This window comes from Vicia villosa, linkage group LG7 (assembly GCF_029867415.1).
Source record: "Vicia villosa cultivar HV-30 ecotype Madison, WI linkage group LG7, Vvil1.0, whole genome shotgun sequence".
NCBI lineage: Eukaryota > Viridiplantae > Streptophyta > Magnoliopsida > Fabales > Fabaceae > Vicia > Vicia villosa.
The window spans coordinates 76,632,853-76,648,539 of NC_081186.1; the positions used below are offsets into that span (position 1 = coordinate 76,632,853).

Genomic DNA, 15,687 nt, shown 5'->3' on the forward strand with positions numbered 1-15,687 from the left:
CTACATCAGTTTTTTTGACGAGTTGACATGCTGAAGATTAAAAGTGATAGAATCTTCAAATGTTAGAGGATTTCTTCAAACATTTGTTTACAAAAGATTTTTTAAAAATGACCCAAATAACAATAGAGAAAATAGTTATTAACTCTTTAAAGAATTGGGTTTAAAAGGAACTCCTTACATAAATATCTTCAAAATTTGAGATTTGAGCCAAATCAACCGATTTATTGGTGACCCAACTCTTGTTCTCTCTATTCCGGTTTACATTTGAACCGGTTGGACCGGTCGGTTTTAATAACAGCGGCTAAATTACCTCACCTGATTGCATTTCGTAAAGCCCTTGGTGCTTTCGCCGAGGTGCAATTTGATTCGAACGAACGATAGCGAAAATATTTTTTGGGTGTTTAGTTTTTCAGTACAAAAATTTGTTCCCTCTTTCGATTTTTCGTTCAATCGTTTCCAATTTCTTCCAAAGAACAGAAACATGGATGCGCAAGCCAAGAAAAGAGCATTGTTCCGCGCCAAATTGAATGCCCAGAAGAAGGACAAACGCATAGAATCCCCTCTTGTTAGGTTTATACTTCAATTTTACGCTATTGATTCAGCTATAGTGCTTTCATTTCTCTATTTCTTTCAATTCAGTTATAGAATTGTTGATTTTGTTTACCCATTATGCTCCTTTAGTTACAAACTCGTTCCGCCCTTTTATTATTATAGTTGATTTTCTGTTAATGTTTATGATTTTGCATCTGATTATAGCTACTCATGTACTTGTTTGTGTTTGTTATTGGTAGCATCGACACTTCGTATCCGTGTTCGAAATATTATCGTGTTATTGTTATTCTTATTATTTCTGGTATTTTGATTGTTGCTATTTCTCTGTGCATATGCATACAGGTATAATGAATCTGATCAGCCTGTTTGTCGCGTTTGTGATGTTGTTCTGAAGTCTGAGTCGATATGGGATGCACATCAAGTTTCTCGTAAGCATCGTGAGGTGATGATATATGGAATCTCGTTTATGTTCTCTATGTAAATTTTTGTGTTTATATTGTCTTACTTTGCGTCCTTTTTGGACGGCATGCTTTGTTTCCCTTTGCATTTGTTTCACACTCTCTCCAAAACAAGCTTGCGTTAACGGTGTTATTGTTTTGGTCAGGCAATAAGTAATCTTAAAGCTAATGCGGCTGGGTTAACTAAGCAGAACAATGTTGAGCCGGAGATTCCTACTAAACGGCCTAAACCTGACCAGCCTTCAGACTCACAGTTCAAAGTTCCTCAAAGTTCACAAGTGACTAAACCTCAGTCATCATCGGCTCTTCCACCGGATTTTTTTGACAACAATGATGCGAAGAAGATGAGATCGGGTAAGAATTTGGTCTAGAAAAATGAAGTTGTAGCCCGTATGTGCTTATTTTCTTGTACATTTAAAAATACGGAGTTGCACTTGCACATCATTAAAATAACTCAGACAAATACAATGGTGTTTGTTCCTACACATATTTTCTGTGTAGGTATTTAAGATCCGGTTTGTTCATTTACACACTTTCGAGAGGTTCAACTGGGGGATAGAGGACAAGTTTTAGGTCAAAAGTAGAAAAGGTCATGGATTGCTTCTAGCTGGTTGTACTCCAGTGCAGGCCACAGGGTTACAACATGGTGATCCTACACCAATCATACCTAATTGTGATCCTAGGTGTGGGCGGTGTTATAGTGATTGGTTTGATAATTGCATTATCTGCATTATGTTGTGTACTGGGTTGTTTCTGTAGCTTACTTTGCAGTAGTTTGTATGGTTGTGTTAAGCTTTTGGTAGTTAGAATCTAGAGCATTCCTAGTCAGTTAGTAGCCTTTTGAACTTGTTCGAAGCTTCCTAGAAAAATAGAGCTGCTAACTGTTGGACTTTCCGCCTTAATTGCGGTCCGCCCCTAGTCGCCTTAATTGCGGCACTTTGGCTTGCTTTCATTGCAGCCCCTAACACCTTCACTGTGTTGGCTTTGAAGGGGTGGATTTAGTCCAACATTGCTCAGAGATATGGCCTGTGTTGTGTTTATAAGTGGGGGCAATCCTTCTCACCTTACAAGCCGGTTTTATAGGGATGAGTTAGGCCCAACCCAAATTCTAAGACTAACTGTGTTAAGCAAGCTTGGGCAGAACTATGAAAATTTGCATACTCTCTCTAAGTCATAACAGAAATTCAGATTCAATACAAAAGTGTGCTCACGGCATTTTGCTTTCATCTCAAATTTGATAATTTTTTTTTTAAAATTCTTTGTTCTTATTTAATCAGGATCAGGAGTCATTACTATAAATTAATATTAATGCTTAATCTTATGTATAAAACCAAAACATAATCACGACTCAATATCTTTCTTCTTTCCTTATCTTTCTTCTTTCCTTATCTATAACTATACAAGTTCAATGTGGTATCAAATTCTTCTCATCTTTTATAATCCTTCTCAGCTCATCACTGTTTTGTTGTTGAGTTCCCAAAGGTTTGGAACTCTATTGCACAAATTCCTACTGTGTTTTCTCTCTTCATCTTCTCTTTGTGTGTAGGTTTTCTATCTACCATTCTTCAGCATGTCTCTTAAGATCTACATCATTTTGTCTTATTGTTGTGTCCTTACTGCAACCTTAGGTTATCTCAGATACAGTTTTTTATTTTAATAAAAAATGTTAGTGGGTCAGTAGTTTATCCTTGTTAGTCAAGAGTAGGGGCCGGAGGCAAGAAGATTAAACCCCTATCCTCCAATACTCCAATTCCTATGCATCCTAAGCTCACCTCCGAGCTTCTCACCTTTTATTTTCATTTATAGTTTGACCCCAGCTATCTCAAGTACAATCTGGTATTGGCCTATTGGCTATTCGAGATAATGTTTGGCATTATGATCCAAATTAAGTTGGACAACATCTATCCTAAATTCAGTCTGGCCTTCGCTAACCCTAGGTGCACTTTGGCTCTAACTGTTCTAGATTAGGGATAGATTTACCGCCTCCCGTTATTAGCTATACTAATGTTGATTTCTCCTACCCCACCAATGAGTTATGTGGTAGTGATTGTTCATGGTTGTGATACAAACCAACTCCTGTTTCAATTTGTTTTTAATATCCTAAGTTTCTAGTGGTTTAAGGCTTCCAAATGTGCTAATGATCATTGAGTTCCAACTAGCTCTTTACGTTGCTGCTCATTTTAGTCATCTGGCCAAGTTGTCTTTTGTAGTGATGCTTATGTCTCCGATGTTTCCCACGTCTGAGTTGTCCCCTTCCCTAACTCTAGCCCTCTCTTAAACTTCATTGCAGTTTTGGAATAGCACCCATTCTCATCTGACACGTGTCCTGTATGTATAGTTGTTATTTTATAGCTTTTGAATAGGTGTTTCAATGTGATGGGAGCTTGCTTTTTGTAAATAATGATATCGCAATGAAAAATGTGTTATTTTTTATTATCTTTACTTGATATATCAGATGGTGATTGATCATGCGTTGAACTTCTTGTTGATGCATGTTTGATGATAACATTTATTGTATCGATAATAACTTGCCTTTTGTTTCATTGGCATTTTTGCTTCCAGAAAAGGACTCTGTCCATTCAGTGGACTCAGATTTCGGTAGAAACACAGGGGCTTCTGCTCAAAGTCTGGTGTCAGACTCGGAGAAAGATCACTTCCATGGAAATAATACTACACTGTCAAAGGTTAATCAAGCAACAATGGAGGATAGGAAGTCATCAGTCAAGTCTATGGATGCAGAGATCAAGCAAGACAAAGGGGCTTTGCCTGAAGGTTTTTTTGATAACAAAGAGGCTGATTTGCGGGCACGGGGCATTAAGCTTGTTAAGCCAGATGTCAAGTAGGTCCCCAACTTATGTTGTTTGTGCATCCATACATTATTACCACATAATAATCAAGAATCTAGTTTACATAGAATGGAAGTAAAGATAACAGAAAAACTTACAGATTTACTTACTGTTATGACTTATGGCAGAAATTATTTCCCATGAATAATGAAAAAGAGAATAGTGAAATTTTCGGTAGTTTTTCTCTACAAAGAGTCTGAGTTTTTGAAGTACGGAAATGAGAATTAGAACAGGAGTAATTGATAGCATTATTTAATTGTATATCGACCTCTTTTTTAGTCTTTTTAGTCAAATAGATAAAAGTATACTTGGTGTGATTGTATTCTCATTTTTAGTGCAATATGGAGAACTCCCTTGCATATTTTTGGTTCTGGAAAAATTAGTTTATGCAAGATTTCTATAATGTAAATTGATTGAAATCATAGAATGATATTGATTCCTTTTGAATGCCCTCGTAGAGACGAGTACAAGGAGTTTGAGAAGTTGATTCAAGAGGATTTGCGGGAGGTGGATGACCGGTTAGAAGAAGAAGAGGTGATGATCATTATTTTTCTTTTGCTATTTTTTCAACCATAAATTTTTAACCTTGAGGATGTAGTGTATGCACTATAAACATGAAATTTGATCAAATGTTTGTCACTGAGCAGATTGATGCTGCAGAAACGATAGAAGAAGCTGAATCTGCTGAGCAAAGGTATGTGTATCTTTCTCATGCTCCATTCTTTTCCAATTTAATTTGTACATTTCTCCTAAACAACTCTCATCCATCTCGATATTTTGTCTTTCTACAGAAAGTTAAAGGAGAAAGTGGAAATGTTGAAGAAGAAGAGATTGGAGGTAAAGGCTGCTAAATCTGCAAAGCTTCATAAATCTTCAGAGGTTGTAACCAAGAAGTCTATACATGAAGAGTCATCCAGTGATGATGATGAGGGTGATGAAAACTTTGCTGTTGACTGGAGAGCACAACACTTGTGAATCACATACTAAATACTGTTTGTTGAATTCCCAACATGGAGTATAACTTGTACATTCATATCACGTTCTGGATGCACAATGATTTCGATTAACACCCTCTTGTCTAAAGTGAAGTTTGTATTATAAACTATCCTATTTCGGAATTATCTTTGAGCTATTGGACACAATGTGTTCGTCTTCAAGTTTCATCTTGTCATTTATGAGATTTCTCTTGTTTCACTTTCTTTTACTTTCTCTTAACAAGTTATTTTTCATAAAGGAACTACATGTTTCCCAAAATAAAAAAGATGGAGAATTATTTTCGTTTTCTCCCAAACAGCTGGGTGTTTATGTTTTTGAAACTTTTTTTTTGTTTATTATTACAAATTTCATTAAATCAATACAATATAAATATAACTTCTATTTAAGTATGAAATACAGCTGCTAAACTTAAGAATGTAAATATATAACAGAAATAGTATATAATTAACTCATTTAATATTGTATAAGCAACAATCATGTTTAAGAGAAATAGTAAGCAACCGACTATGACGACAATGTATAAGAGAAAAATGATATTCCAAAGCATACATTTTTCTATTTTTTATTAGTATCACTTTTTATTATTAAATAATTAAATAAAAATAAATAAACTAATGACACTTAATGGATTAGTATAACTTTTTATGTATTATATGGGTTTGATTGTTTCATGATTTTAAATTATATTTTTTGAAATAATTTTTTTCAGAAATATTATTTCTACTTATGTGTTTGGTAGAAATTAAGATTTTTAGAAATAATTATAAGTTTATTTAATTTGAAATTAAAAAAAATAAAAATAAATGTGATTAGTGAAAAGTTATAGTTGGTTGAAATTATTTCTATGAAAATATTATAATTTTACTCTCTAAACCTTAGAATAAAAATAAAAGAATCATATATAAATAAGATTTTTTGGAATAAAAATAAAAGAATCATATGCAAATAAAATTTTTTGGAATAAAAAGTTATTTGAAATAATTTTTTAAAACTTAAATCAAATGTAGGTACATTGAATTTCCATTATCATATTCCTAAACAAACATACCTATATGCCTATGTTGATATCAATTAAATTTATATTTAATTTAATTAGAGAGTTTTTTAAATTTATTTATATATAACATAATTTAGAATTTAATTACATCATCATCATATTGTAATTTTTATTTACAAACCGGTTCACCGAACCCTTTAACAAAAATTGATGTACCAGATTTGAAAATCAAAATCCAAATTATTTGGAAGAAGCCAAAAACGGATAAAATTGACCTGTTCACGGTTCATCCGGTCAAATCGACCGGTTCGGGGCGATTTTTATTTTGGTTTCTTACCAGTTTTAAAAAATAGGCAAAATACTCTTTTTGGTCCCTTAAGTATACCCCAAGGTACATTCTGGTCCCTTATCTTTAAAAAATGTCAAAGTGGTCCTTTAATTATTCAAAAAGGTACACGTTAGTCCTTTCCGTCCGATTTTTTGTAAAAACGTCAACTTTTGCTTGTGTGGCATCTGACGTGGAACATGTTTGTATGCGTGGCACGTGAATTGGAAACATTCATCTTTAAGGTCATAATATATTCAAAAAAAACATTCCAAAATAGGCAGCAATAGCAATTTACCACTACACTACTTTACAATTGATGTTCATTATTTCATTCAAGTTTATTATCAATTAATTAAGTAAATTTCATATTTAATTAACTCTCAAGTCTTAAAGCACAGACACTGGAAATACGTAACTTCAAATAATAAAAAACCATAGCAGAAAAATGAAATAACCATGGCAAAGAAACTGAATCAATTTACATATAGAGATTCTGCAAAAGAATAGAAACTAACGAATCTGCGGAGGTTCTGCAAAATATCAAAGAGAAGACTAATATCCTGACTGTGTTTACAATTCGCAATCATCGACCATAACCAAGCATTTGGAGACACAGATTGTTTAACATTCAGACTGAAGCATTTTATCATACAGATTCTTCACAGCTTCTACATTAAACAAATTCAACAATACATATCAATGAACATCACAAAATTGAAATTCAAAAAAGGAATTTACAGTTAACAAATGAATGAACCCTAATCCCAATTCACAGAGATGGAAGCGGAAATCGTTAGGGGCATAAGCGTTGTCTATTGGGATTGCTTCAAATACTTCAGATCTGCAAATTCAGTTTCAACATCATGAACCCTAAAGCCCCAAATTCAATTTCAATTCCACACAGTCCATCACCACTAACCTGCACGTTAGCGGCATGCTTATCACGTATACAAAATCGAAACCAAGCTCGACAACTCAATTGCTGAACTGACTCACAAAGACCGAACTCGATGCCTTGTATCAAACCTGTCAAACAGAACAAACAGCTTGCAACATATGAAATCAAAAAGCCACGTTGTTGGATGCATCTCGCATCGCAGTCTGATGCACAAACAAGGAAGCTGCTAGAAAAGAGTTGAAATTAAAGAGATTATGAAGGAAAATTTAGGTCGTAAGAAAATTGTTGTAGAGTGTTGGTGTTGCTGGGTTCGTAAGAAAATTTAGGGCAATCTATGTTGATGATGATTCTCTTTGGTTTGAGTGGAGAAAGACACATTTTTATTCCACTCATTGTTAACATATTCAAATAAGTGTGAAGTGGTGTAGTGGCTTGATAGCTTATTAAGCAACCAAGGGATTAAGTGTTCGAATCTTAGCTACTACGTTACAAAAAATTAGACGGAAAGGACTAACGTGTACCTTTTTGAATAATTACAGGACCACTTTGACACTTTTTAAAGATAAGGAACCAGAATGTACCTTGGGTATACTTAAGGTACAAAAAGGGTATTTTGCCTAAAAAATAGGTACTGGTTGTATTACTTTAATGACATTGGGCACCGGTTCACGGTTCATCCGGTTTGACCGGTCTAGACCGATTTGCAACATATTCGGTGGCGCAGCTTCAACTCTCACAACTGTCGATCTTCTTTCCGCCCCGCCAGTGCCGGAAACCGTCTTTCCACGCCGCCACCGCATTTGCATTCAGGTACATCAATTTAAAATCCTGGATTGTCCACACTTCACTCTAATTTTCTAGTTAGGGATTTGAGAATCATTATTTTAGATACAAATTTATTGTTTTTTTTCCACTCCTTTATTAACAACTTTGATTAAACGATTAGGTTTGTAACTGATAAATTGATAATCATTCATAGATGCCTCGTTACAAAGACGAGTCCCCTGCGGTTCGTGTCTACACCGTCTCTGATGAATCACGGTCTGTTTCTTTCTTTCTTTCAACATACACTCTCTCGTTTACAATTGTTACAAGCTTTGCTTATTTTTAATTTCATTTTTTGAGTATTCAGATATTTGATTGCGAGGAATGTTCCGGCATTAGGTTGTGGTGATGATTTGCTGCAACTGTTTTCATCCTATGGAGAAGTAGAGGAGTAAGTTCCTTAGTAATTTTGTTGATTTTTTTCGTCCTCGTCGTGTGATTAGTGGTTTTTGTTTGAATCTTTCTTTGTTTTCTCATTAGGTGTAAGCCAATGGATGCTGAAGAATGTGAGCAATTCACTGATGTTTATTGGGTCAAATTCCGTCTTTTCAGTAATGCCAGGTTTTCCCCTTTGTGAAATTGAAGTTGTTTTCCGATGTATTTGAGAAGGTTGGGGTTGAGAGAGTGCGTGCCACTTTTACAATTTTCAGGTTTGCGAAAAGAAAATTGGATGAGTTTGTTTTCCTTGGGAACCGACTACAGGTTTCGTATGCTCCCCATTTTGAGACTTTGTCTGATACAAAGGATAAATTGGAAGGAAGAAGAAGGGAGGTTTTAGCTCGATCGAACCGTAAGATTAAAGCTTACTTACCATGTTTATTACCTTTTAAATTTTGGCATGCTATATAGAACTTACATGAACTGTTGTAATGACTATTTTAATTAACTTCAGCTAGAAGATCTAAAGAGACTATAGCGTCAAGTTCTACGCCCCTAATTACTTCAAACAACAGTTTCCTATCAGAACCTTTATATACTGATTCAAGGTTATCTATTTTTCTGAATGAATTTTTCAGTTCTTGCTTCCATTTGAAGCTAAGGCAATGTGTACAACCACAAGGTGAATAATTGATCTTTTTTCCTAAATGTAGGAAAGCAGAGTTTGAAGGAAGGCCGAACAACAGTATTCTTCCAAAAAGAACGGTTTCATCTAACGAGGTCTGTTGCTTCTTTTTTAAGATATACTTGTGAAGAATTTTACTCTTTTCTACTTACTATGTACGTTGTGACGTGGAAGAATTGTCTCGAAGGATGAACAAAATTCTCTCTTGAAATTAATTTTGGTAGAATATTTTTGATGCTGCGTTGCTTCTGGAGTTTTTTTTATCAGCCTTGTATCTGTTAGACTTAGAAGCCAATATTCACTAGTATTTTAAAAGTGTTCTGCTATCTTCATCTCTGATGGAAATTCATTTTCAGTTGTTATCTTTGTTGCTATCTGTTAGGTGCTGGATTGCTAGATCTGATATTATAATTTATTATTATATTGGAGTTACCAATTTTGTTTTAACTAGGAAATTGTGAAATAAAAAGGTTTCTTGGTTTTCATCTATTACCCTAACATGTATAAACAGGATTATTTTTCATCCCATTCCATGAATCAAACAGTGAGGATTGTCAGGGATAAGCTTGGTAAGGTAATGGACCCTACTTCACAATATGAATTGGAATCTTTTATAGTGCTGAGCTTTGAAAAAAATTCTTCTTCTCATCCAGATTGAATCCAGTGGCGAGCATCTGAAAGGTGGATCAACATCCAAAAAAGCACGAGTCGATAATCGGAGAAGGATTTAATGTTTAAAAGTCGAAAGTTTAACGTAATTGTGATGTTCTCCCAGGGTGTGTTTGGGAGGTTTTAGGAGGGAAGGATTTCCCCCTCTCTTTCTCTCTCAACTTCTCTTCACTCTTTTCTTCCGGATCAAGATCAATTTCCTATTCGGGTTTGATCCAATAAATATCATAAGGTAAAGCAGTTCTCTCTCGCACTCTTTTCACACTCTTTTGTCTCTTTACTAGCAAAGCTTTATTTCTGCATGTGATTTGCATGTTGGGATTTGAGTTAATGTAACTTGTCTTTTTAACAGAGATAAAAATCGTATTATCTATTCCAGTGAAGGGGTCTTGTTCCTGCATTTACCAACCTAAAGGTAGATATTTAACTCGATCTTGTTAGTTTTTGGGTTGTTTGAAATTTGTAATTGAAAGGAAACTGTCAAGGTTAAAGTACACTTCTATTCTTATCCTCATCGATATAATTGATACCTTCTTGACATCTTGGTAGCTTGCTTCTGTTTGAGGTATGTTTTCTATTTTGAGGAAATAGTTTTGTCTGTGTGAAATGGGACAAAAACTGTGTCTGGGTTACATAAATGTATATATCAACATGTTTAGTATAGTTGCCTTAGCTCATTTTACTCAAGTACTGAGTTGATCTTAGCTTGTAATTACTATTCATAACTCAAATATTAGAATTATCTTTTAGTATGATTTTTGGATTGATGGAAGAATTGTTCTTAGATCTATCTTATGGGAATTATGGATTAAAAATCATAATATTTGAAATTGGGGACCTCTGTCAAGTTGTAAAAGGAAGAAGTTCATTAGGTTTAATTAAAATAACTTGATTTTGGTTGAAATATGCTGATTTGGTTTCCATGTAATTATGTTATCTGATAGATACTTTGTAAATTTTGATTTTTTTTTTCTAATGGTCAAAATACGTAAACCTTGTCGAGTATGCTGAGATGAGTTTTGGTTATACCATTTCTAATACGATTTTTTTTGTTTAAATAGATAAATTGTTTCTGTTAGTAAGTTTCTGATTTTTGTTCATGTATGTTTTTTCTTCTTAAAATAATTTCTGTATGTTAAATTTTTTGTAGTATTCGTTCTCAAAGTTAAAATTCGCATGTTAAACTATTTTATCTATTTAAAAAAAAAAATCGCTAACTTACCTGGATGATTTATCTATTTAAACTAAAAAAAAATTATGTGATGAAACTTTTATGAAGCAGCTTTAGTAAATTTTCGGGATTGAGGCATTTTAATGTGAATAATAATATTATTGTAATTTTATTCAAATTTTATTATGAATAAAGAAAATAAAAGTAGTTTTTCACTCGATACATTAATACTACATCTGTATAACCTGTATTCATTTTACAATCAACTAAAAGATTCATAGTAAATTATTTTTTAAACTTGTTATGGCTAAATTTTTTACCACTTAATTAGCATTTCTTAAGTGAATTATTCAAGACTTTATTATTAGAAATTTGACAAGTAATTTCAAATCTACTTCTCCCACCACAATTAAACTTTATCTAAATCATTAATCTAAAGATTTTTATGAATTATTTCTTTTATGGTCTTTCTTTTCTTCTAATTGTTTGACTTCTCTCCATCTGATCTATTATCCTTACAATAGAATCAACAAGTCTTCTCTTTACATGTGTAAGCCATCTAAGTTTATTTTTCACCATCTTCTATACTATAGGTGTTACTCCAACACTCTCTCTAATAGTCTTATTTTTAATCATATCTTATCACACATCTAACACAACATTCTCATCTCTGTTACATTTACTTTATTCTCGTGTTGATTCTAAATTGCTTAACATTCTGTCTTGTACAACATTGCAGGTCTTTCTTAAAAATATCATCGTTAAAAAAAATTCTTCTACTTCCTCTGTTGAGGAGTTTCGAGAGCGCTAAAAATATCATGTCTGTTTAGGCCCGTCACGCAAAAAACGGGACAAGACGGGACATGCATATTTGAGGGTGCAGGCCTAAAATCTTGGCCCGTCTCGCAAAAAAATGAGTGCGGGACGAGGAGGATCCGCAGACATTGAATTTTTTAGGCCTAAAAATTGTTAAATTTTAAGAAAAAGCGCGTGCCCGTAAAAAATGGGACGGGACGAGGCGAGCACATTAAAGGGTGCGAGTCTAAAACTTTGGCCCACCCCGCAAAAAAATGCAGGCAAAACGGGCATGTCCGACGAGACGAGCCCGTTTTTCCACCCCCAGTATCAAGGAGATAAATGTTTAGGTTCTAAGAGATCTCAACGTCACAATTTCCACAAAAAATTTTAAGGCAATCAGAGTATGGGTCAGTTCCATTATATACCTAACATTTTTTTTAAAGCTATGTGAGACTTAAACACTTTCATTTGAATTCCAACATCCTCTCCTAAATTAACATAAATTCATCTAACCCACTATTGACAATGAAAAAAAATCTAATATAATAGTTGGCACGAACGATTCAAAACCCATGCCCGAGCATACAAAGTTATTGACCACATCATTCCACTGTTACCAACAGATACCACAACATCTTCACCATCTCTTAAAGAAACCATTACATCCTATGAAAACACTTAGATGCTATTATTTTTAATGGATTTATGACACTATGGCCTTTGCATACCATCATCAAATGTGACTCTACCGCACAACTTTCTTGAAATCGTCTCTTTGATATGTTTTTTGATTACTAAAATTATATAACTCTTAACCTATAGAAAGACTTTTCAAGGGTTAACATTGAGAAAATTACAGATGCATCATCATACTCCCAACACATCAAGTATCTTTATGATCAACTTTTCAATGTTAGTGCTCTAATTTTAAACAAACATATGATGCTTCAACTTGTCTCTAGTTTTTTCGATGCCCATGCCATTTTCGACTCTGAAATCTGTTATTCTGATACTCTTCCTCCTTTTCACAAGGTTCATTATACACTTATTTTGGAAGAAACGACACATGTGAAACGAACGATAGTTAACACTGACAACTTTGCCTTTCTTGCTTTTCAAGAAGATAGATTAAGTTTCTCATTTTCTCACCGCACCTTTTCTCTATTGTCAATTTCAACCTACATTACCCCACTTTAATAACAAACCTACCCCCTATCCAAATTGACACTACCATAACTACACCACAACCAACATCATTCAACAAAATCTCTTATCCTAACACTACGACCATACAACAATCATCATAACATACACCTCAACAAACACAAATTTTTCTTACAAACTACAATCCTAGAGACCCCAACCTACACCTAACATGTCATCTCCTCCTTAAATACTCATACCTACTAATTCTTTAGTTAATCTTCCACTTTCTCATCAAATGGCCACCCGAGCAAAATACAACATCTCTAAGCCTCACCAACTCTTTAATCTCCACACCTCTAGTCCAACCCCAATTATTCGAAGTTTGTGGATTCTAAACATACAATGAAATCTGATGGTTCTTTTGAGAGATAAAAGGCCGATTAGTAGACAATTGCTATAATGGTGTGGATTATAGTGAATTTTTCAATCTATTATACTGTACAGATGGTTCAGAGCATAACTCTTTAAAAATCATGGTGTCTTCATCAATTAGAAGTCAACAATGTTTTTTATATGGAAATATCAAAGAAAGCGTGTACATGTACCAATCTCCCAATTATCACGATATGGAATATCTTGCTTATGCATGCTTGTTAAAGAAGTTTATGTACAGTCTCAAACAAGCACTTTGTCCTTGATACCAACTCCCTACTGAAATTTGTTGCTACATTGAGTTTTTATCATAATGTAAGTGATTATTCCTTATTCATGTACCATAGTGGAAATAACACACGCTGCATTCTTCTATTTTATGTGGATGGTATCATTCTTGCTTCAACATCAAACACCCTCCACAAGTCCATCATGTCTAAAATAAGTTTCAAATTTGCTATGAAAGATTTGGGTCCTCTAAGTTACTTTCTAGGTATCTTGGTTACAAGGCACTCATGTAACATTTTTATCTTACAACATAAATATGCCAAAGAAATCATTGGGTGGGATGTCATGTCTTCTTGCAAACCAACTTCTATTCCAATGAATACAAAAGCAAAACTTATGTAAACCCTAAGCAACTCATATTAAGATCCCTACAAATATCAAAGTCTTGCTAGAGCATTACAATATTTAACTTTCAAAAGACCTAGTATCTCGTATGTTGTTCAACAAGTATGTCTGTTCAGGTATGATCCAAAAACGCAACCCATGACTAGGATGTTGCCTAGACACTAGGAGATCCGTGCGAGGTTATTGTGTTTATCCTAGGGACAATTTAATTTCATGGTCCGTAAAACAACAATCAACCTTTATTTCATTTTATTGCTGAAGGAGAGTATCATGGTACTGCTAATATTGTTTTTAAATCTTGTTGGCTTAAAAATTTACTATTAGAACTTCAGTGTCCTGTCATGAAAGACATTTTGCACTACCGTGACAATGTTAGTGTTGTATACTTATTAAGTAATCCCATTCAAAATCACTATACGAAACACATTGAGATGAATATTCACTTTGTGCGTGAAAATGCTATCCATAATTAAGTACATGTCATACATGTTCCTTCACGTGACCAAATAGCTACTATTTCTACAAAGGACCTCCTTTTTCGGTTGTTTGATGACTTTCAAAATAGACTCAACATTCGTCAACCTCTAATTTTTGTACTATAGAATGAATCATTACAAATATCTAAAACTTGAAAGTATTATACATGTCTCTAAATTTGTATGATGTATAGTTTTGCATCTTATACCACATAATCGATGAATTATTATTGTATAACTTTGCATGCGGAATTATACAGTGTATGTTTATATTCGTTTTTTTTATAACTTAAAATTAATTTTTAACATGCTTGAATGTCCACAAGATCAATTGATTCTATTTTTAAAATTGATTTAAATTTAAACTTATGTTTTAAGCAACTTTTTTATTACTATATTTAAGATAATGCTCAACTATCTATAATAAGTTATTTTACATTCAACCTATTTTTAAATAAAATTGATTTAATCAAAACCAATTTTAATTAGTACATAATCAAACATACTCACAAATACAATGCTACAAAATTAGACATATCATACTCTCAAACCAAAGAAATCCCACTTGCATAGCTTTGTATATAGCCGCAAGACTCAATTTGTGAATTATAGAATTCTCATTTTGTTATTCTATCAAGGTACTCCAAAGGCTTTTGAGTAGTATATTAATTAATTTACATTACATGGTACTAATGTATATCTTTGGTGCAGTGATGTGTCGATTCCTCGTCATCCACTGTTTTTATGGTTTATTTAATTCATATTTGTTGAGTGGCTAATTAACATTTACATTGCTGACTAAGACCAATAGAGAACAAGTTTATGTTGTTTTATTTTATAGTACTTAATTTCTCAAAAGATAATTGACCAGATTATACAACTTGATCAAATCAAGGATATGTGCTGCGTACGTTGTTGTAATCCAAAAAAGTTATGTGCTGTGTTTAGTAATCTGGCAACACTAAGTTGCTTTTGAGTACAGTCACATAAACTCTCTTACTCAAACATTACCAAGTTTTTGACTAATATATTCAAAGCAATTGGGAACTATCACGCCCAACCGAGTATTAAAATATTGAAACTTTCTGGTTTTTTAGGTATGATGAGGAAAGCAACGTCGATTTCTACAATAGTTTCAAAATTCCTTGAAAGGTTCTTTACCTTTTGAGAATAAAATATATTGAAAATACTGTAACAAATAGACAATAAAGATGACATAATGCTTAAAATTAACCCAGAAAATGTTTTTAATATGCACGCAGATAATTTGATAATTATGGAAAGATAATATATATATATATATATATATATATATATATATATATATATATATATATATATATATATATATATATATATATATATATATATATATATATATATATATATATATATGCTT

At 33.2% G+C, this 15,687-nt stretch overlaps 2 protein-coding genes across 4 annotated transcripts; both read left to right on the plus strand.

Moving 5' to 3' along the window:
• The first annotated feature begins 313 nt into the window (after nucleotides 1-313).
• On the plus strand, nucleotides 314-5,060 carry LOC131620881 (protein ABA AND ROS SENSITIVE 1). Its single transcript, XM_058892061.1, has 7 exons — nucleotides 314-570; nucleotides 895-994; nucleotides 1,157-1,364; nucleotides 3,573-3,849; nucleotides 4,315-4,390; nucleotides 4,504-4,550; nucleotides 4,648-5,060. The coding sequence occupies exons 1-7, from the start codon at nucleotides 482-484 to the stop codon at nucleotides 4,829-4,831; spliced, it is 981 nt and encodes a 326-aa protein (XP_058748044.1). The 5' UTR covers nucleotides 314-481; the 3' UTR covers nucleotides 4,832-5,060.
• Nucleotides 5,061-7,709: 2,649 nt separating this feature from the next.
• On the plus strand, nucleotides 7,710-11,203 carry LOC131617509 (uncharacterized). 3 transcript variants are annotated; one of them, XM_058888789.1, is made up of 10 exons: nucleotides 7,710-7,885; nucleotides 8,055-8,116; nucleotides 8,208-8,291; nucleotides 8,381-8,461; nucleotides 8,551-8,690; nucleotides 8,793-8,886; nucleotides 8,992-9,058; nucleotides 9,475-9,532; nucleotides 9,617-9,864; nucleotides 9,985-11,203. In XM_058888789.1, exons 1-9 carry the CDS (start codon nucleotides 7,724-7,726, stop codon nucleotides 9,619-9,621), a joined length of 753 nt encoding a protein of 250 aa, XP_058744772.1. In that variant the 5' UTR covers nucleotides 7,710-7,723; the 3' UTR covers nucleotides 9,622-9,864; nucleotides 9,985-11,203. The 3 variants fall into 3 exon arrangements, with proteins under 3 accessions (XP_058744772.1, XP_058744771.1, XP_058744773.1); XM_058888788.1 differs by having other exon boundaries at nucleotides 9,475-9,537; nucleotides 9,985-11,190; XM_058888790.1 differs by having other exon boundaries at nucleotides 7,762-7,885; nucleotides 8,022-8,116; nucleotides 9,475-9,537; nucleotides 9,985-11,190.
• The last annotated feature ends 4,484 nt before the right edge of the window (nucleotides 11,204-15,687 follow it).